General features: G+C 49.2%; 1 protein-coding gene across 3 annotated transcripts in view; it reads right to left on the bottom strand.

The window, feature by feature from the left end:
- Nucleotides 1–27,561, bottom strand: part of TMEM255A (transmembrane protein 255A) — a 53,393-nt gene that overhangs the window by 1,690 nt on the left and 24,142 nt on the right. The window contains exons 4-8 of one of the 3 annotated variants that reach the window (XM_065410783.1): nt 17,890–17,979; nt 10,407–10,452; nt 8,879–9,047; nt 5,866–6,028; nt 3,376–3,519 (exon numbers count right to left, since the gene is read on the bottom strand). In XM_065410783.1, the coding sequence (XP_065266855.1) occupies nt 3,376–3,519; nt 5,866–6,028; nt 8,879–9,047; nt 10,407–10,452; nt 17,890–17,979 (612 nt within the window). Of the gene's footprint in view, nt 1–3,375; nt 3,520–5,865; nt 6,029–8,878; nt 9,048–10,374; nt 10,453–17,889; nt 17,980–27,561 lie in introns of all 3 variants that reach the window. The other 2 variants (XM_065410784.1, XM_065410785.1) reach the window with 2 other exon arrangements.

Below are 27,561 nucleotides of genomic sequence, written 5' to 3' on the forward strand. Positions count from 1 at the left end.
ATTGTGGGAGTCCACAAAAAAGTCTCTGAAACCAAAGGCTTCTGTTTTTGATTACACTTTTAGATGGCAAAACGGCTTTCCCTCACCTCTTGATTAGGGCCAAGCCCCTCCTCCCTGCCAAGTTTCAGCCGTTTGAATCCCCCAAAACTCCGAGGTTTGAAAGATGGGGTGACTTAGCCGCGGCGGGTGCTGCTGTGGTATTGGCTAGAGAACACAACCTTGGGTTTTAAACATTACAAAGCACCCATGTGTTGCTGCCTAGCAACAGCCAGGAGCCTTTGAGGAGAGCCGGCTTTGTTGCAGCTGTAGAGTAGGCCTGGCTTATTTTGGCTCCAGCCAGCCGTGGGATTTTATTAATGAAGCAGGCCACTGACAGGGCTGCACTTTTGATTCCTCCCTGTCTAAAAGGAACAAAAGGCGGAATGGGCCGCTGCTGAGATGAAACAACCTCCTCGTTTGCATTTTCTTTTCAGCACCAAACGTGGCATGCTACCTGCAGAAGTCAAAGCGCTGTAGGAATGAGCCTTTCCCAGCTGATCGTTCCCTGCCCCCCACCCTTCCCAACATACAAGGTGAATGACTAGCATGGTGCTGTTTTCATGCGGAGGCTGACAGTTTCCTGCCTGCTACATTTGTGCTAGGACTGTTACAATGGGATGAGAGGCAACGGTCTGCTGCCACTGCCATTGCAAATGGCTCGTTTCAAGTGATTGGACTGTCATGGAGCACAAGAAGCCTGTCTAGGCTCACACCTGGCATGAAACAATCTCAACCCAACCCCTAGAAGTTTGTGTGCCTAAAAACTAACAAAGACTCAGCTCAGCCACGCTGATGAGTTGGAGAGAGTTTGCCAGTGGTTAGGGAAGGAGACGGAGTCAGGAGACCTGGGTTCTGTTCCAGGCTCTATTAGAAACGTTGGCTTCTTTGTTTTCTGGTCAAAGTGATAGAGTGACTGTGCAGAAGAGTTAATTGGCTAGCTCCTTGTAGCAGAAGACATGCAGTCCTTCGGGAGGGATTTAACGAGGAGCGGGGAGTGGCCGCACACTCCACGCAGAGGGAGCAGTGTGGAAGAAGGTGCAGAGACATTTCATGGAACATGCAGACAAATGGGGCACTGAGGCTGCCACCAGGGGAGAAGGGGACTGAGAGACAGAGATGGGTAAGTAGGGAGAGGCAAAGTTATGGAGGGTCTAGAAAGAGATAAGAAACTGGAACAGTCTGAGGGAACAATTTCCAAGGCCCTTAGTGACTTAGGAGCTCAAGTCTCATTGAAAATCAGTGGGACCGAGTCTCCTCGGTGTCCAAGTCACTTCTGAAAATGGGACTCCAGTGTTTGTGAAAACGTTCCCTTTGGTCTGCACACAGGTTTTGTACCCATTAAACTCTCCCAGTTTAGGAATAGCACATTCATCAGTACAGCGCCTTAGAAAGGTTCTTGTCAGTATAGTTTAGTTTGGTAAATGTATAGAAATAAGCTAGCCTGAGGTAGCCCTTTCATAGCAGTGTAAATCCACAGTCCGGGGGGTGGCACTGATCTAGTGAAATTGGTACAGAACATGCGTGTGACAAGCCTTAAAAATCCTGAGCCTAGGAATACTCAACACTTTAAAATCTTCCTGATGTTACCTGATAGCATCAGAGGGGCTACAGAACCTGGAGGGCTATTGCTAAATAGAGAAGACTGAGGACAAGGGAAGGTTTGAAACATACATTGCAGCTTCTTTCTTAAATTATCAAAAAAGCCACCAAAATACTAATCATAAATAAGGATCCACTTGTTAAACCCAACAGCACAAATGTTCCGAGTCCTGGCACAGCTCCAGAGGATACTCCGGCCATAGGGAAGGGACATAGAGGACCATGCAGGATCATATTATGAAGTTCTAATACAACCTATTCTGAGGGACCTCTCGGCTTGGCCCTTAACAGCACGTGGCACGTGTGACACTTCCCAGGGGTACCCAGCATTGGGAGGCACCTCACTACCACCTGGCCTTAGCATGAGGAAGTCTTCTCTGTGCCTGCTGCGGACCAGCTCTCTGAAACCACCAGTCTCGGGCAGCAATAGCCTTGCCTTCCAGGTCCCCCCAGGCCTCACTCTCTCTGTACAACTTAGCAATAGGCACACTCCAACCCCTGAATCCTCTGAGCATCCCTCTGGCGTGCTTCATCCCTGGTCTAATCGCAGAACTCTCAGGCTCACTACTCCCAAAGGAACAGTTCACGCCACCTTGCAAGAGCCAGCTCAGGATCACCGCTCCTCTTAACACACAGAAAGTAGATAGATAGGTAGTGAAAACAAGAATAAGTTTATCATCAAAGAACAGAGATTCAAGTGATGGCAAATAAGAATATTAGAAACAAATGGTTCCACATAAAACAAACTCAAAGGCTAGAGCCTAAACTTCACTTACTAGACATTTCCCTATCTCCTACAAAATAGTTTACCCCCAAGTCCTTTTCCAAGTGTTTTAAACTACTTTAGCTGAGATCCCTTCTCATATGATCAAGCCTGCTGGTGGCTTTTCCATACAGCCTGAAGGAATCACTAGAGATTCATCTGCCTCCACATACTAATGATTAGCCTGTTGCTCAGTCAATGGTCGCCCACTGCGAACTGTGCAATACTCAATTTAAACATGACCAGCCATGACACTGAGATAAGTGACTCTTCCCCCTTGCCTGACAGGAGTACATAGACCACTTCTGGTGACCCGCCTTAACTCACAGACGTAAAGAACATAATTTTTAGTATATATACACAAAAGTCTTCACATATTTTCCGTACATACATCTTGCAATGATTATGATTACTTGCATGGCAGGCTTTCACTAGAGACCTTCTTTGGCAGACTAGAGTGTAGATACCAGACCCAGGGGATCTCTGTACCTCGGGGTGCTCCTGTGCCCTCTGCCCATGGGCATCAAGAGGTCCTTGAGTCACAGTAGGGTTGAAAGAGGCACAATTTGTTACCTTTCCCTGCAGGCAGAGGCTCGGCTATACTGCCTGAAGGTACGGCTATACTGAAATCACTGGGTGTGGTGGCAGCTCACACAGACATACTGGAGCTAGCTTTAATCTAGTGAAGCTGTGGCAGCGTGCACTTGAGCATGGGCTGTACAAGCCCCCCTGGAACTCTGGGTAATTACTTGTGGAGCCAGATGAAAGCTAGCTTGGGTACGTCTACTCCACTCTGCGACTGCAGTCTGGACATGCCCTTAGTGAAACTTAAATACAGGGCTCAAGAACAAGGTTTAGGTTTGCTGGGAAGTTCTAGCACCCTCTGTAGCTAGCCTTCTGGGGAAGAGAGACCTTCATGGTTCCAAGGCTAGGGTATTCTTATCTATTTAATGCTACTGTCTGTTGTGCCGTACCTGGAAGTCATACGCTGAGTATGGTGGCAGATGAGGAGTGCTGTGGTAGTAAGTGTTGTAAGAAGTCACCTGTGGCCTTGAGTAATAGGACACTGAGGGATGTGCGTTTTCAACTGTACAGTTCAGTGTAGGAAGGGAGGGAGTCTGTTGAGACAAAGACACACACAGTCTGACACAAAGGTTAACCTGCACCTGCCCCACACTCACAGATAACTGACACCTGCATGCCTGCAGAAGTGATTTAAAGGAACAGTGACTGATTTCAGAGCCAAGTTCTGGTGAATTAACAACTTGCAATTCAGTCTGATTGCTCTGAAGTCAATTCATTCTTTAGCTATTCAGTGTGTTCCTTTAAGAATGAACAGAACAAACTGGCCAAAGCCTATCCCACACTAGTACTCAAATGAAGTGGATTTTCGGAATGGGGCTTCACAAATGGGAGAAGGAAACTGTTTTAAAAACTGGTTAGTCTAGTAGGCTGATCTCTTGTTTGCACCAGTGCATTAAAATGCATTGGACATTACAACTCTTCCTTCCAGCAAAATTCAGAGATGATTCTGTATTTCTCTCTTTGCATACTTTATAGTCCATATGGTTTGGACTGAGCTTAGGAAACAATACTACTTAGCTATGGATGACCAGGAGGCAAATCTTTACCAGTGACCTAAGCATGTCCCTCATATTTTGACAATATTTGTTCATATTTTGGTTGGGAAGATTTTCATGGATTTTGAAGAGAGGGTAGAACAATCTATTCTTCTGAAATCAGGCACATTGGATAAAGAGCATGTTATAAATTCTGCAAGAGGAATACATCATCTGGAGGAGCAAACTCTGTCCCATCCCTTTCACTTAGTATTATGCCAAATGAGCCACAGAGGACAGAAAAGACATGAATTTGCTTCTGCGACTTTTCAACTCTCCTTCTATTTAATGGAAATGGTGGTGGTTGTTCAAAGAGTAACCAGGCAGCATTGACTTAAGACCCTGTGTATGCCATAGCACAGTGGTTTTCAAACTTTTTTTCTGGCGACCCAGTTGAAGAAAATTGTTGATGCCTGTGACCCAATGGAGCTGGGGATGAGGGGTTTGGGGTGTGGGAGGGGCTCCGGGCTGGAGCAGAGGCTCTGGGTTGGGGCCGGGGATGAGGGGTTTGGAGTGCAGGAAGGGGCTGTTGGTTTGGGGGGGCTCAGGGCTGGGATGGGATTGGGGCACAGGGTTGGGGCATGGGCTTATCTCGGGTGGCTCCCAGTCAGCGGCACAGTGGGGGTGCTAAGGCAGGCTTCCTGCCTGTCCTGGCACCGTGGACCACACTGCACCCCGCAAGCGGCCAGCAGCAGGTCTGGCTCCTAGGCAGAGGCGGCAAGCGGCTCCGTGCGGCTCTCGGCCGCAGGCACAATCCCCCCACACACACACCCCAGCTTCCATTGGCTGGGAACCGGCCAATGGGAGTGTGGAGCTGGTGCTCGGAGCGGGAGCAGCGCGCCGAGCCCCGTGGCCCCCCATCTAGGAGCCGGACCTGCTGCTGGCCGCTTCCGGGGCGCAGCGCGGTGTCGGAACAGGTAGGGACTTGCCTGCCTTAGCTGGGCAGCACTGCTGATGGGACTTTTAACGGCCCGGGTCGGCGGTGCTGACCAGAGCCACTGCAACCCAGTGCCTCACATTCCACGACCCAGTACTGGGTTGCAACCCACAGTTTGAAAACCACTGCCATAGCACATGCCCTATTCAAGCCTGCTGAAGTCCCACTTATTGTCAGACCAGTATTTCCATCTTCTTCCAAGGCACAAATTATCTTACCTGGTTTCCCTCCAAAACCAGCTTCAGCTGTTTTACACAGTGAAGAAATCAGGTGGATATCCAAAACTGTTCAGCTGTTTGAGAGCAAGGTTAGAGTAAAATATAATTTTGTCCTTAGTTAAAAATTCTGGTGACCTTTACTTTGCTTTGGGGGCAACAACTGAAATTTGATAGAAGGGAAGCCTTTGGATGAACTGAACGGTAAGTATCCTGTAAAATTAATATAATGGTGATGGTAAAAATTCTGAAACAATTCATAAACCTAAGAGCCACCTAAACATGTTTCTTCTTAAAAGGGACATCAGGCAAAATATTCATTTAAAAAGGGAATTCCTCCATGGTGGAAGCGGAGATTGTTACTGCTGACTTAATCTTACATTTCTTCATGTGCTTATTCGTTAATCGTTTGCAATTCCCTATGCTTAGACAGTGTTGTCAGATCCGCCAATGTAGTCAGTTTCACTTTCTACTTATAGTTATTGCAGTTCCTTCTTCTCAGCACAAGCACAGTGGTGCATGATCTGGATTCAAACATAGTAAAGGATATTTAAACAACCACCACCTGTATGTACTGTAATATCACTGCCAGTGAGGTTTTTAAGGCTATTTTAAAAGAACACCCTCCATTTGAAGGTCTAAACTTGTCTGATCATATCCCTTTCATTTCTCTGGAAGTCTGCATCATCTTACCATGTCTTTAAAGCCTCCAAGGATTGCAGCTGTGACGATCCCTAGAAACAATCCAACTATGTTCAAAATTGTCGCTGACCAGAGCAAGTGGTAAAGGTGAATGATATCCTGGCAGCTGCTGACATCAATATATTCATAGTACCCACCAGAAATTTCCACTCTGCTGGATTAGAAAAGAATTAAACAACAGTATAATAAAATCCCCAAAAGCCCACCTGGACCACAGAATGCATTCCTGCAATGGACCAGGGGTCCCAACATCAGTGGGATGTTTCCACAGGTAAGGCCTGCTGGAGTAGGCTCATCATGTTGTGACCTGAATTTTGACATCTCCCCACATGATCATGGCAGTGAAGAATACTCAGCTTGAATACACCGTGACGCAAACATATCCCGCAAGCCCCCCTGAATGTCACTGAAGTCAGTGAGTTATGGGTGGGTGAAGCTGCAATCTCGGAGTTGCCTCTTACATTTCTACCACATGTCCTCCGGTTAGCACTGGGCTGCTTATTGCTAGAATAATAGATAATTAACCAAATGCTCTGTCCTAATACAGCACCACTGATCTCAAAGCACTGTCCACACTTTAAATTTCTCACCCCTCCCTGAGAGGTCGGTCAGCATTACCACAGCCATCTGATAGAGGGACAATTTATAGACAAAGAGGACACATAGCTTGACCAAGTCTACACAGTAGCCGAGTTGGGAATTGAACCCTGGAGTCACTTAAGTGAAGTTTGGTAAAAGGCTGATATTCTATATGTATGTCATCAGATGTTTACACAGAGCCTTTCAATCCAACCGTTCCCCAGTGCATTACAGACTGATAACCTCTGCACACGAGCCAGCCCATTCCCCTGCTGAAATGCGGCACAGCAGCTGCCATCGATGAAGTACCGACAGGGGGGAGGGATAGCTCAGTGGTTTGAGCATTGGCCTGCTAAACCCAGGGTTGTGAGCTCAATCCTTGAGGGGGCCACTTGGGGATCTGGGGCAAAATCAGTACTTGGTCCTGCTAGTGAAGGCAGGGGGCTGGACTCGATGACCTTTCAAGGTCCCTTCCAGTTCTAGGAGATGGGATATCTCCATTAATTTCAATTTCAATTTCTCTCTTACAGCACCCAGCAACGTTACATAACGATTACGCGGGACGTAAAGACCGTAAGCCCTCGGGACCCTGCGTTTAGATTTCATCTAAGACATCTCATCTTGCACATTAAGCTCCCCCTCCCCGTAAAATATCAAATAAAAAAAATCTGCATGATTTGGATATGGCAGGAGGAGGGCCATTGCCAACACAATGGCCCTGAATCCATAATCACTCCTCTCTGATTGCCACGCCAGGAAGTAAACCAGATGAATCTATAGTGGAGCCTAATGAATCCTGTTTAGGGCACTGTAAGCATCTGGAACATGCAGGTCTCAGTACTCACAAACTACTTGATTCTTATGGTCACACACAAATTCAAATAATGGGGCAAAGTCCAAACCCTGCAGGAGTTTGGGGGAATTGGTACATTTTTCTGCCAAATCAATTTTTTCACCTATATATATATATATATATATATATATATTTTGGTGCTCTGAAATTATTTGTGAATTCAGGTCAAATGTGGCCAAGATTTTTTTTTTTTTTTAAGTCAACATTCAGTTCCAAACTGAAATTTGGCCAATTTAAAAAAACAAACAAACCCAAAACAGCCACATTGAAACAACAATAATAAATTACCCAAAATCTTTTGATTGATTTGAAACAAACTCTTTTTGAGGTTTTTGATTTGATGAAAAAAAAAATTAAAAAAAGAGAATACATTTTGTTTTGGTTCTAATCTAAATGGATTTTTTTTGGTTCAGTCTCAAACCCCCAAAAATCCATTATTCACTCAGCTCTGAAATTGGTGAAAAAAATGTTGTAATAAAAGCTTAGATCTCCAATCTCCCAGTCCTGAGTTCTATGCCCAGATCTGCTGCAGACTCCCTTTATCATCTGAGGCAACTCAGTGTGGCCAACATTTGCAAAACTCTCTAATGTTAGGAGCCCAATTTGAGACACCTTGGGAGATTGATTTTTAGAGGCCCTAAGCAACCACAACTCCATCTTAGATCCATGGGGCCTGCAGGCGCTCAGCACTTCTGAAAATCAGCCCCCTAAGGTTGTCTTAAGTTGTGGGATCCAAAGCTAGAAACACCTAAAGCCAGAGACCACTGCTGAAAATTTTGGCTTTATAGGGACACAGTCAACTTACACATTGCAATTCTGTCTGAAAAATATTCCTTGACTATTTTTATTTGCGCCTAAGATTACGGTAGCTGGAAGAGATTAGAGACAAAACTGTTCTCTCTTTTCACTGCTGACTTTGTGCATTTGACAGCACTTTGAATTGAGTCAGTTTCACATTTCCTGCACCTCTCTCCCACTTCATAATCAGTTTGTGCTGGTTATGTGTTTCTGCTGTTTCATACAGCACCGGGGAGAGAACACATATTTTAAAAAACAGGTCAAGTCACAACATGTGGCAGGGCATATGGGTGTCAGGTGTAATACCTGAAATGATTTTTAAACTTGTAAACTATTCAGTTGGGGTTTTTAAGTTGACCACGTCCCTTAAACCTCTAAGCCTCAGTTTTCCCATTTGGTAAAGTGGGGATAATACTTGCCATCCTCATAGCGAAGGTGCCCAGCTCAACCCATTCACATTTATGTAGCACGTTGAGATCATCAGATAAAAGGTACCACAGGGGAGCAGATTGGTAATTAACCTTTTGAACATACTGAAAGACTAGACTGTCTTATAGCAGCATTACATGATCTAACTTCCATTATAATATGGTAGGATTGCTACCTGAAGTAATAATGCAATATCTATGTCTATAATAGCTATAATTAACCAGTACTATACATAGCTCCTACCATATCCTGTAGGAGTCCCTAACCTCTTTAAACGCTAGCAAACCAATGCATCCCATATTTGCTCTTAGCATGGATGTTGAATGCTATTTTTAGTTTACTCACTTTCCACAGTTGTATAGGTCACAGCAGAAGCAGGTGTTGGTTTTTATTTTAGGTGTGCAAGGTCCCCGGCGCTGTGGATTGCAGATCCCCTGCGTGAACACAAAGAGAAGGGGGATACAAGGAACCAAGGAAGAGATGAGCAATGGCCTTCGGTCCTGTTTCTCTGAGGCTTGGTCTATGCACAGATTTTGTACCAGTAAAACTATGTTGGTTGGGGGGGTGACTTTTTACTGATATATAGTTCTACTGGTACAATCCCCAGTGTGGACAAAGTATAAAGGTGCCTTATACTAGTGTAGGTTATTCCCCTTTCTGTACAGGAATAGTTCTGCTAGTATAAGCACATTCAAACTGGGATAGGTCCATCCACACTAGGGGGGTTCCATATAACTACAGTTGTGCAACTTGTGTGTGTAGATCAGCTCTGACAGAAGGAGCTATTCCCCTCCCCACCTCCTCCCAGTTAGTGACCTATGGGCATGGACTTGTCAAGGGAACAATGCAAACTGAGAAAAAGATTCCTGGGCCAAGACCATGACACGGTGGGAAATGCTGGATGGTTACTGGCAAGTAAAGACATACAGGTGTGTGTGTCCATCCGATCCCGGTTATTGCCAGGCTTCCTCTAGAGACGTGACCTCCCTGGGGCCAGCGAGATTCGATCTTCTCCCTGTCACTGCTCCAGGACTGCCCACTGCCCATCCTACACCCCAGACAAGTGCTGGGGGGACATTCCAGTTGAGGAGGGGAAGTCAGGGAAGAAAAACGGATTTTGCTGGCAGGCTGATTGTTTTTATCTGGCAGCTCCTGAAAGCGGCTCAGCTATTTGGAAGGAAAGTCCCAGAGGATGCAGAGGAGTGCACAGGGGAGGCAATCAAAGGTGTCCAATACACATGATTTATCACACGGGTTTCACCCACTCCATGTGATTGTAGATGTTCCCCCCTTTTCAGGGAATGCATTTCTCTGTCAGAAGGTGTCCCAGTTTGGGAGGGGGAGCTGCTTATCTTACAGCTGGCCAGAGCTGTCCTTCACTTTTCCCCGGTCAGTGTTCGCCATGGAAACACTGGCACAGTTGCCTCTGCCTCAAATGTTGACCTGCTGAGGGCTGAAAAGGCTACACAAATGGACACGTGTGTCCTTCACCTCCTCTCTGCTGGTCTCCTCTGTCAGGCTGGCAGTCCCAGACAGGGCTCCAGGCTCGTTCGCTCTGGTCTGCACTCCTATTTCCAGCATGCCCCACTCCCAAATGCCCTCTCTAGTCCGCACCCCTAGTGTTCCAGCATACCCTTCTCCTCTGCTGTGCTCCCCCCCTCCATCACTGGAGCCTCACGCTCCTCCCTCCTCAAGACCCCAATGCTGAGCCCCTCCCGAAGTCCTGCTTTCCTGTGCATGCAGGGAACTATTGAATCCATCCTAGGGGGGCTCTGTCCCCGACTGGTCTGCAGTGCATACACCTCCACACCACTGCCAGCCCTGTTAGAAAGCGATGCCACCAAATCCGCGCTCACCTCGGGTGGAGTCGTACTTTTGGAATAATACTGACATCGGCCTGCGTACAGTGGCCTAAGATCCTGCAGAAGAAAACAAGGGGTTTAGCATATCATTCAAAGCCAAGCCGAGGTTCAAAACTAGCACATTGTCACATATCTAAGCAGGGAGGAAGGGCCAGACTGGGCTGGATTTTCAAAAGGGCAGCGTGCCCACACAGACACCGGAGTGAAGGGGCCAGGTTTGCAGAAGCACTCAGCACCCAGCAGCTCCCTCGGAAAACTGTTTGAAAATCTGGCCACGCAGGCGGGTATGTCTTCACTGCAGAGTTAACCCAAGTGAGCAGCACACAGGCCTAGGCCCCCAGGTTAGCCTAGCCCAGGTGTGAGCAGCCACCCCGGAAAGCCATACCTGAGTTACTGTGTCCTCACTCGGGACGGCACTCAGCCCTGTGCATCATGTGACATCATACTGACACCCACACGGATCATCGGCAGGGTTAGAACCTTTAAATCCCACTGCACGCACTTCTGCCTCTTGAGCTAAGGGAGTCGACAGCAGCAGTAGGTTCTTCGAGCGATTGCTCATATCGATTCCAAGTAGGTGTGTGCGTGCCGCGTGCACAGTCGTCGGAAAGTTTTTCCCCTAGCAGCTCCCGTCGGGTCGGCTGTGGAACCCCCTGGAGTGGCGCCTTCATGGCGCTCAATGTATGACCCTGCCGACCCGGTGCCTCCACAGTTCCTTCTTACCGCCAGTGACGGTCATTGGAACAGCAGTGACTTGCTTAGCAAGCTCTCCTAGTTTTCCCTAGCTTTCAGTTTAGTTTAGTTCACAGTTATTCCTAGCCTCGTTCAGTTTAGCTTTAGTGGTTTTGGTTGTTACAGCAGATAGCTGTTGGGAGTGGGGGGTTTTCCCCTTCACCCCGACCGCGTTCCCCGTGGTGACTTGGGGTATGCCTAAGTCCCAAAGGTTCAAACCCTGCAAGTCCTGCAACAAGCCCATGCCAAAGGGCGACCCCCACGACGCTTGCTTAAAGTGTCTGGGGGAAGCACATCAAGCGGACAAGTGCAGGATTTGTAAAGAGTTTCGCCCCAGAACGAAAAAGGAGCCTCAAACAGCTCCTTATGGAGGTGGCACTTAGACCGCAACCTACATCAGTGCGGCAAGACTCGGCACCGAGCTGATTGGTGGTAGAAATGCCACCGCAGAAGGACTTTGGAGAGACCCGCGGGCATCACCACTCCCCAGCGCCGAAACCGGCGTGATCGACCCAGCACTGCTCCCATTCCCTGATGCAGAAGCGGCACCAGAAGCAGGGGAGGAGTGGATCTCCGACTCTGAGACCTACCCCTTTGAAGTTGGCCAACAGGGCGCGTCCCAGAGAGGAGCACCCAGGGCCAAAGACTTTGGAGCCAGCACCATCCACTTTGGCCCCGCAAGGGGGACCATCGAGTCTGGTGCCGTTGGACTCCCCGAGCCAGGTCATTGCGGAGGTGGAACTGCCATCCACCCCGGGCACCTTTGAGGCCGCAGGGGATCTCATCGCCATGACGGCACCACGATCCCTGGTCCTTCGAGCCAAGCCTCTGGTACCACAACGTGCAGCAACGTCTTGAGGCAAACCAACGATGCTTCGTCCGTCAGCACTGCCAGTGGAATCACGGCACTGCTCGGAGTCCCAGCACCGCTCGCAATCGCGGCACCGGTCAGACTCACGGCACCGGTCCAGGTCGTGCCAGCACTCCTGATCGCGACACCGAGCCTCATGCCGATCCCCATCGTGGAGCAGGTCTCGCTCCCAACACTGGTCATCTCGGCACTGGTCAGCATCTCCGCACAGACCCCGATCTCGGTACAGCTCCAGATTGCAGCACCACTCCCCAGTCCAGCTCTGCTTGGCACCGCCCTGGCCATCGCGGTCCCGGTCCCCATCTTCGGACGTGGAGACGGGGTCTAGATACTCAGAGCGGGGCCGGCACCGGTCAGGGCGTGGAAGGCCTGAGGTGGGGGCAGGGCCATGGCCTGCGCAGTGGCAGCAGTGGCCATTTTGGACCCTGTGGGCATACCACCAGGCCCAGGGCACCCAATCCAAAGATTCCTGTTCAGCGACCTCTGAACCGCGGGTGCCGGAGGCATCAGCCAGTCGCCCCACCCCTAGGGGTGCCAAGGAGGTACTGGTCACATTACCTCCCCTGGAACCATCCCCAGTTCCTGAGCCTGATCCAGCTGTGATTGGCCCTGACAGAGAGGTGGGACAGGAGGCCCGTGGAGACCAAGAGGGTCAGGAGGACCCTGTTCCCCCATTAGCCTCCTCATCATCCTCCATCTCTGGACCACCCCCATAGACAGCCGTGCCCACCAGGACCTCCTTCATAGGGTGGCGCGAACAATGGGCCTGCAGGCTGAGGAAGTGGTAGAGTTGGAGGACCCAATGGTCAACATCCTGGCCCCAGAAGACCCGTCGAGGGTGGCTCTATCCCTCATCAAGACTATACAGGTCAATGCTAAGACCATTTGGCAGACCCAGGCCTCCATCCCTCCCACCGCGAAGGGTGTGGAGAGGAAGTATTTCGTCCCATCTAAGGGGTACAAATACCTCTTCACATACCTGTAGCCTTGCTCACTGGTGGTGGCTGCAGTAAATGAAAAGGAGAGGCAGGGACAACAAGCCCCAGCGCCTAAGTCCAAGGACACCAAGCACCTAGATTTATTTGGACCCAAAGTGTACTCTACGGGGGGGTGGCAACTCGGGATTGCCAACCAGCAGGCAATTCTGAGTAGATACAGCTTTAACTTCTGAAACTCGATGCTCAAGTTTAAGGAGCAGGTGCCAACAGAGTCCAGGGAGCAGTTTGGAGCAATAGTGGAGGAGAGGAAGGCGGTGGCATGGACCTCTTTATAGGCCTCACCGGATGCTGTGGACTCAGCGGCGTGCACCTTGTCCTCAGGTATCGCCGTGAGGCGTGGCTCATACCCGCAGGCCTTGGGCCTCCTGCCCGAGGATCAACAGACCATGCAGGACCTGCCTTTTGATGGGGCAGGTCTGTTTGCGGAGCAGACTGACTCTAGGCTGCATAGCCTAAAAGACTCCAGGGCTACCAGGAAATCCTTGGGTATGCACACCCCAGCAACCCAACGCAAACATTTCAAGCCTCAGCAGCAGCAGCAGCGCTTCTATCCTCCTCGGCCGAGGCAGGACTTTTATGGGACAAGGGGCAGGAATGGCAGACACAAGCCTTCCCACCCCCCGCCCGGGCAGAGCCAGGGCCCGACTAAACCATTGTCGGGTTCAAAGCAGGCCTTTTGAAGGTTCGCCTGAAGACAGCGCACTAGCCACAATTCCGGATCCTTCCCCATCTTTCTTGAATCGTCTGTCCCACGTCTACCCTGCTTGGTCCCAAATAACTGCAGACCGCTGGGTTCTCCGTATGGTAGAAGTGGGATATTTTCTCCAATTCTGCTCCTACTCTCCCTCCCACCCCCCTTCCCTGTCTCTCTTCAGGGACCCTTCTCACGAGCAACTCCTTATCCAGGAGGTGCGGGCGCTCCTCACCATAGGAGCAATGGAGGAGGTTCCTCAGGAGCTCAGGGGCAAGGGGTTCTATTCCTGATACTTCCTAATCCCCAAAGCCAAGGGGGGTCTCAGACCCATTCTAGATCTGCAAGAACTCAACAATTTCATGGTAAAGTTGAAGTTCTGCATGGTCTCCCTGAGTACAATTATCCCTTCTCTGGATCTGGGAGACTAGTACGCTGCCCTCGACATGAAAGACGCGTACTTTCACATAGCCATTCGGCCTGCACACAGATGATTCCTACTGTTCGTGGTCGACCACAAACATTATCCTTTTACAGTCCTTCCATTCGGCCTTTCTACAGCCCCCCGAGTGTTTACCAAGTGCATGTTGGTCGTGGCCGCTTTCCTCCATCAGAGGCAGGTACAGGTATACCCCTCTCTCGACAACTGGCTGCTCAGGGGCTGCGCCAGGGGGCAGGTGGAGTCTCAAGTCTGATTGGTCGGATCCACAGTTGAGAGACTGGGTCTCCTCCTCAACATGAACAAGTCAACTTTGGCACCGACCCAAAGAACAGAATTCATCGGAGCGGTGTTGGACTTGGTTCAGGCAAGAGCACTTTTGCCAGAGTCCCGTTTCCAGGCCATGACGGACGTCATTCAAGGCCTCCGGCAATTCCCGAACACTACAGCAAGGGGGTGCCTGAGTCTTCTTGGTCACATGGCAGCCTGCACTTACGTGACCCGGCATGCCAGACTGAGGCTCCGGCCTCTACAGGTGTGGCTCGCTTCAGCCTGTCTCCCGGGACGCACCAGCTTGAATTCAGTGGTCAGGGTGCCGGGTCAGGTGCTCGAGTCCTTTCATTGGTGGCTCGACCCTCAGTCAGTATGCAAAGGAGTCCCCTTCAACAGCCCTCAGCCCTCCTTGTCCCTAGTAACCGACGTGTCAGCTCTGGGACGGAGTGTGCATCTCGGAGACCTCCAAACGTAGGGCCTGTGGTCGCAGGACGAGCTGGCCCTCCACATCAATATCAAGGAGCTGAGGGGAGTGCGACTAGCATGCCAGACCTTTCAGGCCTGACTACAAGGTCAGTGCGTAGCGGTTCTGATGGACAACACCACTGCCATGTTTTACATCAACAAGCAGAGTGGAGCTGGGTCCTCTCTCCTATGTCGGGAAGCCTCCGGCTGCATATCCCACTCCATTCACCTGGAAGCATCCTATCTACCAGGAGTTCAGGATGCACTGGCGGACCACCTCAGCAGGTCCTTCCGCAATCACGAGTGGTCCATCCGGCTGGATGTCATACACCTCATCTTCCAAAGGTGGGGGTTTTCCCAGGTCGATCTGTTCACCACCCAGAGCAAAAGAAAGTGCCCAATATTCTGCTCCTTCCAGAGACACAGCCCAGGCTCAATCATGGACGCATTCCTGTTACCTTGGGGAGGCCGCCTGCTATACGCCTTTCCCCTGTTTCCTCTCGTGCACAAGGTCCTACTCACGGTCTGCAGGGATGGGGCAGAGATAATTCTGATAGCTCCAGCGTGGCCTCGACAACACTGGTACACCACACTCCTGGAACTGTCAGTGGATACTCCTGGAACTTTCAGTGGACACCCCGGTCACGTTGCTTCTCCTCACCGACCTGATCACTCAGGACCTGCGGTCCCTCCACCTCATGGCTTGGAAGCTTCCTGGCTGAACCCCATGGAGCGTCTATGCTCAGAACAGGTAAGGGAGGTCCTCTTCAGCAGCAGGAAGCCCTCCACTAGAGCCATGTACCTGGCAAAGTGGAAAAGATGTACTTGTTGTTGCGACCAGCGTCATACACCTCCTCTCCAGGCACCTGTAGCTCTCATCCTAGAGTACCTTCTGCACCTGAAACAGCAAGGCCTGGCAGCATCCTCCATAAGGGTACACCTTGCTGCTATATCGGCTTTCCACCCGGGAGCGTCTGGACACTCCGTCTTCGCCAACCCTATGGTTGGTTGGTTCCTCAAGGGTCTGGAATGGCTACATCCCCAGTTCAGACAGCCTGTCCCCGCGTGGGACCTTAACCTGGTCCTTTCCAGGCTAATGGGGCCCCCATTCGAACCACTGGCAACTTGCTCCCTTCTCTACCTGTCATGGAAGGTAGCCTTTCTGGTCACCAATACATCAGCAAGGAGGGTGTCTGAGCTAAAGACCCTTATCTCAGACCCACCTTATACAGTTTTCCACAGGGATAAGGTGCAACTCAGACCTCACCCGGCCTTTCTTCCCAGGGTTGTGTCACACTTCCACACACTGTTTTTTATCCTAAGCCTCATGCCAGTAGCCGTGAGCAGAGCCTGCACTCCCTGGATGTTCGGCGGGCGCTAGCCTTCTACATCGAGCGCACTAAGCCATTCAGGAAGTCGAACCAGTTTTTCATAGCGGTGGCAGACCGGATGAAAGGACTCCCGGTCTCATCTCAAAGAATATTCTCCTGGATCACGTCCTGCATCCGCACATGCTACGAACTGGCCAAGGTCCCAGCCCTGGCTCTTACAGCACACTCCACGAGGGCTCAGGCCTCATCATCAGCATTCCTGGCCCAGGTCCCGATACAAGAAATCTGCAGGGCAGCAACTTGGTCCTCGGTGCATACGTTCACCTCTCATTACACCATCACCCGGCATGCCAGAGATGATGCAGCTTTCGAAAGAGCGGTGCTCCAGTCAGCAATTCCATAACTCCAATCCCACCGCCTAGGTAAGGCTTGGGAGTCACCTAATTGGAATCGATATGAGCAGTCACTCGAAGAAGAAAGAACGGTTATTCACCTTCTTGTAAGTGTTGTTCTTCGAGATGTGCTGCTTATGTCCATTCCAATACCCACCCTCCTTCCCCTCTGTCAGAGTAACCAGCAAGGAGGAACTGTGGAGGCACCGGGTCGGCAGGGTATATATTGAGTGCCATGAAGGCGCCACTCCAGGGGGCTCCACAGCCGACCCAATGGATGCTGCTAGGGGAAAAACTTTCCGACGACTGTGCACCCCAGATGACCCATCTTGTCTGGGCCGAAAGCACCACTGCACTGACTCACATCATTGTGCAGCAGGTAAAACCAGCAGATCCCTAAACAGCAGTGCTGAGATCAGGTACAGAGCACCCCACATGGCCAGGATCAGCCAGGAATTAAAAACAGCTTGATATTTTTACTTGATATTTTTATGTTGCACAGAAACATGGAAGTCAGAGATGGAAAAGAAACCTACTCATCAGAGCCAGACAGACAAGCAGAGAAATGCCAGGCAACATTTATATTGTTGAGGATTGGACTGCTTTGTTGTGGTCTGAGGCATTCTAGGGGTTCACTCTCTAAAATATGGCCCAGGAGCAACTAAGGGTGTATGGCCTTAACCTAATATACGCCAATATAGCTAATAAATCCAAGATCTCAGCTGGTGCGCTGAGCCCACTGCCTACCGTACAGACCAATACTGCCACACTGTTTCCTGATGCTCCCCCATCTGTCTGTCTGTATCCATTTGTTGTCTCTTGTCTTATACTTAAATTGTAAGCTCCTTGGGGCAGGAACAGGGAAATCACCAGCATCTATTTGATGGTATGTCTCCTTACACAAATTTCCAGGTCACTAAACTCTTCCCACTATATCTCACTGCTACCCATCCAGCTGCGACACCAGAACAGTAACACGTATACAGAGCCTTTCACACTGATGTGCTTTACCAGCGAAACCTATCACTTCATCCACCACTGAAATGCAACTACTGCTCAAGTTAGGTGGCTGTGAAACTCTGCAGAGAAAATGAAGATCACACATTGGATGGTAACTGAAGAGGAATATTGTATCTGAGACCATGGCCAGAGAAACACAGTACAGAGAAGACAGAAAAGCTTTGCTGAGTTGTCTTTTAGAAGGTATTTTCCCTTCAGTTCAGACATGGGATTGATGCACTACGGTGTGGAATGCAGAGAGTGTAGGTATAGCAGCATGCACATTCCTTTGGAAATACTTACTATGTGTCTGGCAGCAAAGACACCATCAACTATGGCACAGCAGAACGCAGCAATGACTCCAAAACTGATGAAGACAATGGATGCGACTAGCTGTGGAAGGAAAACAAAGCAAAGTATCATCTGCGTCTACAAAACGTTTACTACTTCACACTTACATAAGGAGATTTATAAAACCTATCTGTCCCAATCAATAAACGGCCAGATAATCAATGGTCCAAACACTGCCCTAGGCTGCACACACGCAGTTCTCACTCAAATCAATCAATCGGATGCACATCAAAGGCAAGAGTTTGTCACCAAAGAAAGTGTTTATGAATGCATCACAACCCATGTGACAACTATACAGCAAAACAGCACATGATTCTCTGCTGGAGAAGTGTATTGGGGATTTTCTGTTGTAACGTAAGGGTAATCAAGACTTACAAGTGCTACACTAAGTGTTGTAGCAATTGATTTGCTGAACTAGTCAGATGTGTTGCTATTTTTAAATTTGCTGTCACACAGTAACACATATTCCAGTTGTTAAATGAACAAAAATACTTGGGCTGTTTCCAAAGAGTTTGTTATTGACTGAACATGCTCATCAGCAAATGACAGATTTATCACTCTTCTTGATTTCTAGATCAAGGTCATCATGTGCTGAGATTATATAATTTTTATGGGAATCCCTACAATGGGCTAGATATTCAAGAAAGGATGCTTCATATATAAAACCCTGAAACCAGAAGACACATGCCTAGCCTAGGCCGTCTGTATTACAAGACCATGTCACGTCTCTCTTTGACCCATCTGTATATGGTCTAACAGAGCCTGACCCTGGAAGTTCTCTGCATGCAGGGTTCCGTTTGTCTCCAGTGGCAGTTCCGGGTATGGAGGATTTGCAGGAATGGATCTTTATGCTGTAAAGTCATCAGGGAAGGGACCATGTGCCTGATTCTCCTCGCAAACCAGCTCTACACCCGTGTGACTCCATTGCCTTCAGTAGAGGTCTCACTTAGGTCCGATCCTGCCACCAATTCCACATAAAGATCCTTACAACCATGGCGAGTCCCTCTGAAGTCAGCAGAGCTCTACGCAGGCACAAGTCTGCCTGCAAAGATCCAATTGCAAGATCAGTGCCTTGCTCCTGACTGCGAGTATAAGACAAGAACGAGGCACGTTGAGAAACAACTAATTGTTTTACTGCCTGATATTCAGTAGAGCTGAGTGAAGGACTAACGACAGGACTCCAGGCCACCCAGCTTTAGACTTTGCTACACCACAAGCCAGACTCAGTGAAAGATTCATTGAGAGTCGCCAATCTTTTGAGCAAGCTCAGAGCTGATTTCTGGGCAAGTGCTGAATCCCAGACAAATTCTTGGTTTCCCTTGATTTTGAGCTGAAACTCTGAATTTCACTTTGATTTTCTGGTTGCATTTGGAGCCCAAATATCACAGTTAAACTCAGGAGGTCTGGATCCACAGAGCTGGATCTCCATGAAGCCAGACCACGGTGTTTTGCAAGGCTCCAACTTTCAGGAACAAGAAAACAGGGAGATGTGCAGTCAGTGCGAGTCCCTCTCTAGACAGGATCTGGCCAACTGTAGTATTGCACCCTGCCCACATGGGGACGAAGCCCGGAGGCCACAGGGTTGATACTTCATCCCAGTGGCCATCCAGGTTGGATGGCAGAACCGTAGCACTGGGTGTCACCACTACAACCTGTCCATGTATCAGGAGATTGATTCACTGAGCTGCATCATCAAGTACTGATGCACTTTAGGACTGAACATCTCCCTCCGCTTGAGAGAGAAGGGCTCAGGTTACGTAGGCCTCCCGTCCAACTTGCTGTGGGGAGGAGTTTCTTGCCTCCCTCTTCTGGCAGCTGTTCTTTCGCCCACTCTCTTTCTTCCTCCATTGGGGTGTGAGGGAGCTAATCTCACTTGCGGCTTGCGGCTTTTCTTCCCCACATTCCAATTGATTTCAACATCAGGCAAATAATCCCATCTCCAATGTGGAGAAGAACTGCACCGTGGCAGATGCAGCTGTCCACACACACAAAGTGGGAGAACTGGCTGGCTACCATCCCAGTCCCAGCAAGAGCTGCGGTGCCTCAAGGTTGGTCCCCTGGCCCCCTGAAAGCAGTGACTCGGCTGCAGCAGCTCAGCATGAGACTTCTAAATTATATTATGTAACGATGACAAACACAAAAATTCCAGGAAATTCGCTGTCGAAAGTGATCGGCCAGGGAAAAAAATAATGGGTTTGTGCCCTTTTTTTGCACTTCTTCCCAATGTCTAAATAAAAGACCTTGTTCTGCCTGTCTTCTCCATGAGAAACTCAGGGCTCCTCTACCATGTTTCTCCTGGAAGACTCCATGGCCAACTGGAGAATGGGTGGAATTATGACACCGCTAGTGACAGTGAAAGCGGAGCCCAGCAGAAAGGATATTCAGTCAGGCTGTGTTTTTTTCCTTTTTGCTACCACCCATTTCACTCAAACACCTGACAAACTTTTAGAAGAAAAGCTCTCCTGGCTAACGAGTCATCCCCCCTCCACACTTTCAATGAGGGGCTGAGGAGCACATTCCAGCTCTCTGGTCCTCCATGGAAACCTGCACCCCTAAAGAGGGCGGTCAAGACTGGCTAATCTGCATATTGCGAAGGGTTTATTTATTAAATAGCCAAATTTAAAATGTTAAAAATACAACAAAGGAATGGGGAGAGGCAGAGCAGACACCCAATCTACCCTGCTTTAAAGATCATCTTTAAGGGTATGCCTTCTCTGGGGAAAAAAGCAAGGTTAACTCACATTAGCAAACTCAGGTTAAAAGAGCAGCAAAGACACAGCAACTCAGCTCAAGTTCAACCCCACGCTCTCCTACAGGCTTCAACCAGTGCTGCTCGCCCAAGTTAAAAGCCAAGCTGCTGTGTCTTACTTACTGCTATTTTAACCAGGTTAGCTAACCTGAATTAAGAACACTCCTCCCCCCCAGCGAAGACATGCCCTAAGGAAGGGTTGGCCTTCTGTTGAACGTGCTAGGAACAAATGCCGAGCCTGCCCTTCCTAATGAACTGTCTTGGTTGGATATTGCGGCCCGAACCTGCCTGCCAAAGTGCCTATAGAAAACAACTGTTTGATCATCCCCTTGCCAAAAATCCACTTGACTTGGTAAATAAGCATGGGGAGGGGAGAGAGCTCCTTGCTATAATATGAATCCCTCCAAGCCTTCTCTGACCTCGTTTCCACTTGGTTTCACTTTCCTGCATTCCAGGAGAATGAGACGTCCCTTTGGAAAGGTTGCTGTTGTATTCCACACACATCTGCCACAGGCTTGAAATACTGTGATTTTCTTTCTCTCTAAATTATCCTTGTCTCTTCAGAAGCCAGTTCAGTGTGTGTTGAGGGATGGGGAGGGGAGGCATGTATATATGTGAAGGACTAAAAGTTGTTCATTTTGTCAAGGTTTTGTTTTCACCCTTAAGAAAAGGCAGCCCTATAGCCGGATTGATGGGCTACTTCACAAGACACCGCTTGGAGGGAACTGGCATATTTCCCCTGCAGAACAGAGAAATGCTCTAACGGTTGTTTCCTATGCTTTTTCCACTCTCTGATGTTGAGGAAATCGGTCATTCGTTTACTGGCAGGAATGGAAAGTTGCTGTTGCCTGTATGAATGGGCTGCTTTGGTAGAAGGTAGTATAGGGGTTGCATGGCATTGCCAACACTTGCAAATTTACTGCAAGTCTTTTGGTATTGGGTGTTTGTCTTGAAGTCCCAGCTGCTGGAGTCATGTGACTACTTAAGACTCTCAAAATGTAAGTTTCTAACCTGCCTCGTTATGGAGGGAAGCTTAAAAATGTGAACCCTGGTCCTCAAAAACCAGAAGCCAAACACAATCCCAAATTATCATCTTTAAAATCTCATGATTTTTAAACCAGCCTCACTATTTTCAGCCAGAAATCCCTCCCCTGTGAGAGAAAAAGTCATTTTACAGAGCTGGGATCATGTATCCACCTCATTACTGACTATAATATTCAGTTTGCTGCTAGGGAGTAACTGAGGGGCTTAGCAGGAAGCTTAAGGAAGTCCTGAGCTCAGGTTACTGCCTGCCAAAGTTACCTGGAAAGGGCTGGCTTATTTCTTTATTTGAAACACTTTCTGCTGTGTCTGTCACAGCTCCACAAAACCACCTTAGCCACTGAGGTGCCTCTCGGGGAGAGCAGAAAAATGCTAAGGCCCCGACACAAGAGACACATCACCGGAGGGGGTGTTTTTTAGCCTTCTGTGATCAAGAGACAAATCAGCATCAGCCCCTGAGGTCTCCTGACCACGTGAGGCAGGGATCAGCACAGAGAGCAGGAAAATCCAGGTTGGGGACTGGATGTGTTTGAGCCTGTCAGAGTGAATGAGGACAAAGAACCTAAAATTTGCCCTGTCTTGATCAAGCCACAGAATAGCACTTGTCAGTGAGGGTATTCACTGGGATCCAGTTACTTTAAATAACTTAAAAAGAAGAGGGCAAATGCAACTGGCTCCTGGAAGCAAGCAAAACAATCACCTCTACTGCCAGGCTAGTGATGCAAGTACACAAATGTTCTGCTAAGCAGGCTGCATTATCAAAGTGATGATGGGAGGCTGGACAAATAAATATACACATTCACATGGAGGATGTTTACAAGCAAGGAGTGGCACACAGCCCATCTGCTTGCAGGGACACAAGTTCTCCAGACTAAGGGGAAATTGACTGGGATAGCTATAGTGGAGTAATTACTACAGAATAAAGTCACTTTTATTCCAGAATAGATTGTCTACACAGGGGAGTTGTACCAGCATAGCTATAGCAGAATAATTATTCTGCCATAGCTATGTTGGTCAATATGCAATTGAGGCAGCTTAATGCAAGCCTGAAATCTCCATTAGAGGAACATTAGCAGGGCTTGGAGCTGCTACTGGCTCAGGCTGTTAACTCACATTGAAATGACACAAGCACATCTGAAAGGAAAGTGGTAAGAGAAGGCAGGAGATGAGGAGCGTAATGGGGAGTAGAGACAGTGTGGGATGGAAAAGACAGGAAGGAGAGGAAAAAAGGAAGAGGAGAATGAGAGAGAATAGAAAGGGAGTGAGGGGAAGAAGTGGAGGGAGAGGAGAAGAGAGGCTGGGGCTGGAAGAGGGAATGACATTGAGACAACATACGCTTACGTTTCTTCTACAGGGAGCGTGTCAGAGAGACGCTCTCCCCAGGAAATGCTCTCCACACTTTCCCAGTGAAAGCCAGAAGGTGAATTCTCTCACAGTGACTCTCGGGATGAATCATGGCTAGGTCCTCAGTGACAGGCCCCGAAGTGCCACGCAAGTCATCTCACTGTGCACACACTACACTGGTGTGCTGCAATCTGCACTGGCTGCGCAGTTGGAGTCTGAGATGTAGCTGTTGGCCTACACAAAGCCATGTGTAGCTGCAGGTTGACTTTAGCAATTATCCAGGACAGTGAGATACTGCAGAGCCTCTCAGCAGATTTAGGGCAGCGGAAGGGAGAGAGGGAAGATGGCACCTGCACAATTAGGTCAGTCAATTGTTTATGTTCTCCCTTCTTTAAAAGAACTTTCTAAATGGAGGATAATGCCTGAGACTTTCTCTTGTCCCACAGCTAATAAACATTTCTGTTGGCTGCGTGCTAGCAGCATACTGTGGTGTTACTCTGAATAAACCACTGTGATTACTGAAGGGTTCCTTCTGCAAACATGTACTGAGTGTCTCTCTGACTTCCTGTGTAATAGATGTTTGCAGGATCAGGTCCTAAGTTAGTAAACCGTTGTATTTTATTAGCCTCTCATGTAAACATTACAGAGTTTCATCTCTTCTGGTAGGAATTCCACGTCCACTGCACAATCACAGTTAAAATAGGTATCCGGATCCAAATACCATTTTTTATTTGGCAAGCATAACTGACTATAGTTCCTCTGTATCTTCATGGCAATTTAATTTCTATTCTGCTACTGGAGAGGCTGCCCAGGACATGATTATGGAAGCATCATTAGCAACTCTACAATGAAGGTTGTGCTGAGTTCTAGTCTATGCAGGGAAGAAAGCCCTTCTGTTTGCTGTGACAAATATGTACTCTACACTGTAATATGTGGAACCAAGGGTAAGAGAGGCAATGGGTCAAATGCTTTTCCTCAGTGCTGAACAATTCTGCTGGAGGCTTTTACCAAGCTAATGCACCGAAGCAGTTCATGGAGAAAACAGTATTTTTAAAGCTTCACCCAGGCCCTAAACAATTCAGTGAATATTATGTAAACATGCAACATACAAACCATCCTTGTAAAACCAGGAGTGTCTGACAGGAATAAAGGGCCAACAGCGGACACTCTCAAAACACAGACAGGAACAGCGTTCCAAGCACTAGCTGCTGCCACAGCAAAGGTGCAATCACCAGCCAATGTAAGGTCATGGTGTGGTCCTTGCTGGGGTCACAGATACCTTTTTTGACAGGGCCCAAGGGTGATGTCCTGATCAGGTAACAAACCAGGCCTGGTCTACAGGTGAACATGAGATTGACCTCGCTACATTGCTTAGGGTTGTGAAAAATGTTGCACCTATCTTGCCATAGTTAGGTCAAACTAACCCCCAGCGTAGATGTGACCAGGTCGATGGAAGGATTCTTTTCCTCCGTCAACATAGCTACCGCCACTCGGAGAGATGGATTGACTACATCGACGGGAAAAGCCCCTTCCATCGATGTAGGAAGCGTCGAGGCTGCTGCTGTAGCATAGACGTGCCCTGAGTCTAGGCTGCTCAGGGCTTTGAAAAAAGGCAACAGACCAACTTCAAGTCACTCTGTTATTTTATAGGCAGCCCCATAAAGAATGCAGGGCAGAGGGCAGGTGTAATATGATCGTGGTTACTCAGCCAGCGCCTGGCTATGCTGGTGCTGCAGCACCGTGAGCCTGCTGCAAGCAGCAGCCAACCCTGCTGGAAACCCTGCTGGGGGAACGACCACATCACAAGGGAACGTGTTGCTGTTGCAACAAATGTGGGTTGCAACAAACATGGGTGGGGCTAAGTGAAACAAACACCTTCATACCACATCAGACACATGGGATCGGATTCTCTGCTATAAGCTAGCTCTGCAACATTTGTCATGCACCTCCTGCAGCAAGACATCTTGTTAAGGTGTGTGAGTCACTTTCATGTATGGGACTATACATGTACTCCACAGTGAACAGAGCACTCATGAAATGGAGGGCTGGACAGCACTGGCTAGCACTAGGATCAGCAAGGGCAGGTGCTTCTCCAGCTTTGCCAACTCACTTTGGCCCTGGCCAGCAGCAACCCCTATTCCTGGACTTCTCCTGCAGGGGCGGCCAACCGTGCCAAACTGTATTACTGGTTGTGATGAATGTGGAGGCGCTCGACAATGAACATTCATCTGTACCCCCAAAATGTGCAGGATTTCTGAGTGTAGGATGGTCACTCATGCATTCCTGGAATATGAGACATTCCGGTACTTCCAGGAATGCCGTGACCCCCACCCCGCCGGTGTGACCTCACATAGTGCGTGCAAGATCACGCCAACGGGGATGGAGCGGCGCGCTCTTCAAAATGGTATCCAATCCTGGACAAAACCATGTTTGGTTTTGTCTCAGTACTGGACGGGGGACAAATCACCCGAAGAGAGGGCTGTCTGGTTTAAAACTGGATGAGTGGCCTCCGGTTTGTTGGAATGTCAGAGAGAGCAGACAGTTTCATCGCACAGACGTAAGACCTGTGATTGCAAGCCATTACGGCTGAAGGCGTCTAGCTGCCAAACAATGGAGCAACCATCACTGGAGCAGTATCTTAGGCCTGGTCTACACTGCAGGGTTAGGCTGACGTCAGCTGCCTGGCATCGGCCTCGCTGTGGAAGTGTCTTCACTTAAATTTGGCTCCTGTCGACGTAAGTGCCTCCCTCTGCCAATACAGTAACACCACCTCCTCATGCGGCGTAGAGTCACAGTTGATGTAATTAGGTCAATGTGGTGTCAGTTTAGACACTGCATCGACTGTTACTGGCTTTCAGGAGCCACCTCACTATGCTCCATGCTGACAACACAATCAATACAAGCCCTTGTGGTTAGGACGCGCACTGTCAACACAAGGAGCCAAGTGTGCGCACACGCAAGCGATATAATAACGGCGGTGGTTGTATGCCGGTGTAAGTTAGATCGACATAATTTTGTTGTGTAGACATGGCCTTAGACGCTCTGGCTGGGCCACTGGGAAAACCAGTCTGAGGCTAAGGGAAGTCTTCACATCTGGGCCCTGTAACAAAAGCCATTGAGCAATATAATAATTGGATTCACCCACAGCCAGGGCAGGTGGGGCTTTGAGAAAAGGGTGTTCCTTGAGGGGGGAAACCGTAGTCAAGGAGACAGTGGAACACACTGACACTCTGGAATCAAAACAGAGACCTGTCTGGAGCCCACAGCTCCTGGGCTTCCTAAAATAATGAGAGTTACAGGATCAGAGCAAGCCCAATTTAAGAAGGAACCATCTAACGTAGCTAGTAGTGAAGTGTAAGACTGGGTGAGTAAACAATCATGCAGCAGTTTGCTGTTTTGAAATCCTTTTCTCTAATGCTTTGTTCCATTCTCTAATAAAGCTGCTTGTTTTATGAAGGCTGTCAATCACATGTTTCCCAAGGGAAGAAATGCAGGTGCCTAGTCAGGCCTGCATGGTAATAAGTGGGTGGCACCAGCAGGGTGTTGTATCCAGATCCCAGTCTAACAGTAGGAAATTCTCCTCCCCGAGACAGATAAGTGCATGAGGCCAAACACCTGGGTACACTCAGAGAGCCCAGCAAGGGGAGCAGCAGCCCCGTAACTCTGACACAAATTTTGCAGCACAGACAGAGAGATCCACATTATCGTTCTGACTAAACCAGTCTCTACAAGCCCCATTCAGGAGTGGCGGCAGTAACTTCCTATATACTCTTGAGTGGGGAAATGGGCCAAACCATCCAGCATCCTTTGGAGAGGGCCACCTCCTAGAGGCTGGGCTCAGCTTTGCATTTAGTTTGAAAGAAGACTTCTAAGCAAGGAGTGGGATTCACAAACCCCTATAGTTCCCTGTAGCGGGGTGGCTACCCCGCTCCTGCCTGAGGGGTTTAAAACAGCCCTGGCAGAGGGCTGGGGCAAAGGGAAAAGCTACTGGGCTGATTGGGGAAGTAGCCACAGCTGGGCCATGCCCCAATCAGGCTACAGCTGGCCTGTATAAAAAGGCTGGGAGCCAAGAGCTCAGCAGTCTCTCTCTGAGTGCAGAGAGAGAAGGACCTGGCTGCAGGGAAGTAGAGCAGAGTACCTGGGTGGAGCAGGGCTGAGGAGCTGGGGAGCTCCAGCCTGGAAACCCCCAGGCTGTGGCCTAGTGTTAGGCCAGGAGGTACTAGGGGTTGCAGAGGGTAGCCCAGGGCTAGGCCAAGGCAGCAGGTCCAAACCCTCCTTGCTAGTGATGAGTGGCCTATACTGCAGTCTGCCCCAGGGAGCGGGGGCTAGTTGGTGACTGGCAGTGGCCTTATTCTGAGGTGAGGTAGGGATAGTGGGTGGGGGTTCCCCAGGGAGGGGAAACCCTAGTACTGAGGGGTGTACTGCCAGTGGGCAGCACCCCAGATACAAGGGCACCGGGGTCTGGGAGGGACATGGGGCCAGAGGACAGG

This window comes from Emys orbicularis, chromosome 9, assembly GCF_028017835.1.
Source record: "Emys orbicularis isolate rEmyOrb1 chromosome 9, rEmyOrb1.hap1, whole genome shotgun sequence".
In the NCBI taxonomy this organism is placed as follows: Eukaryota; Metazoa; Chordata; order Testudines; family Emydidae; genus Emys; species Emys orbicularis.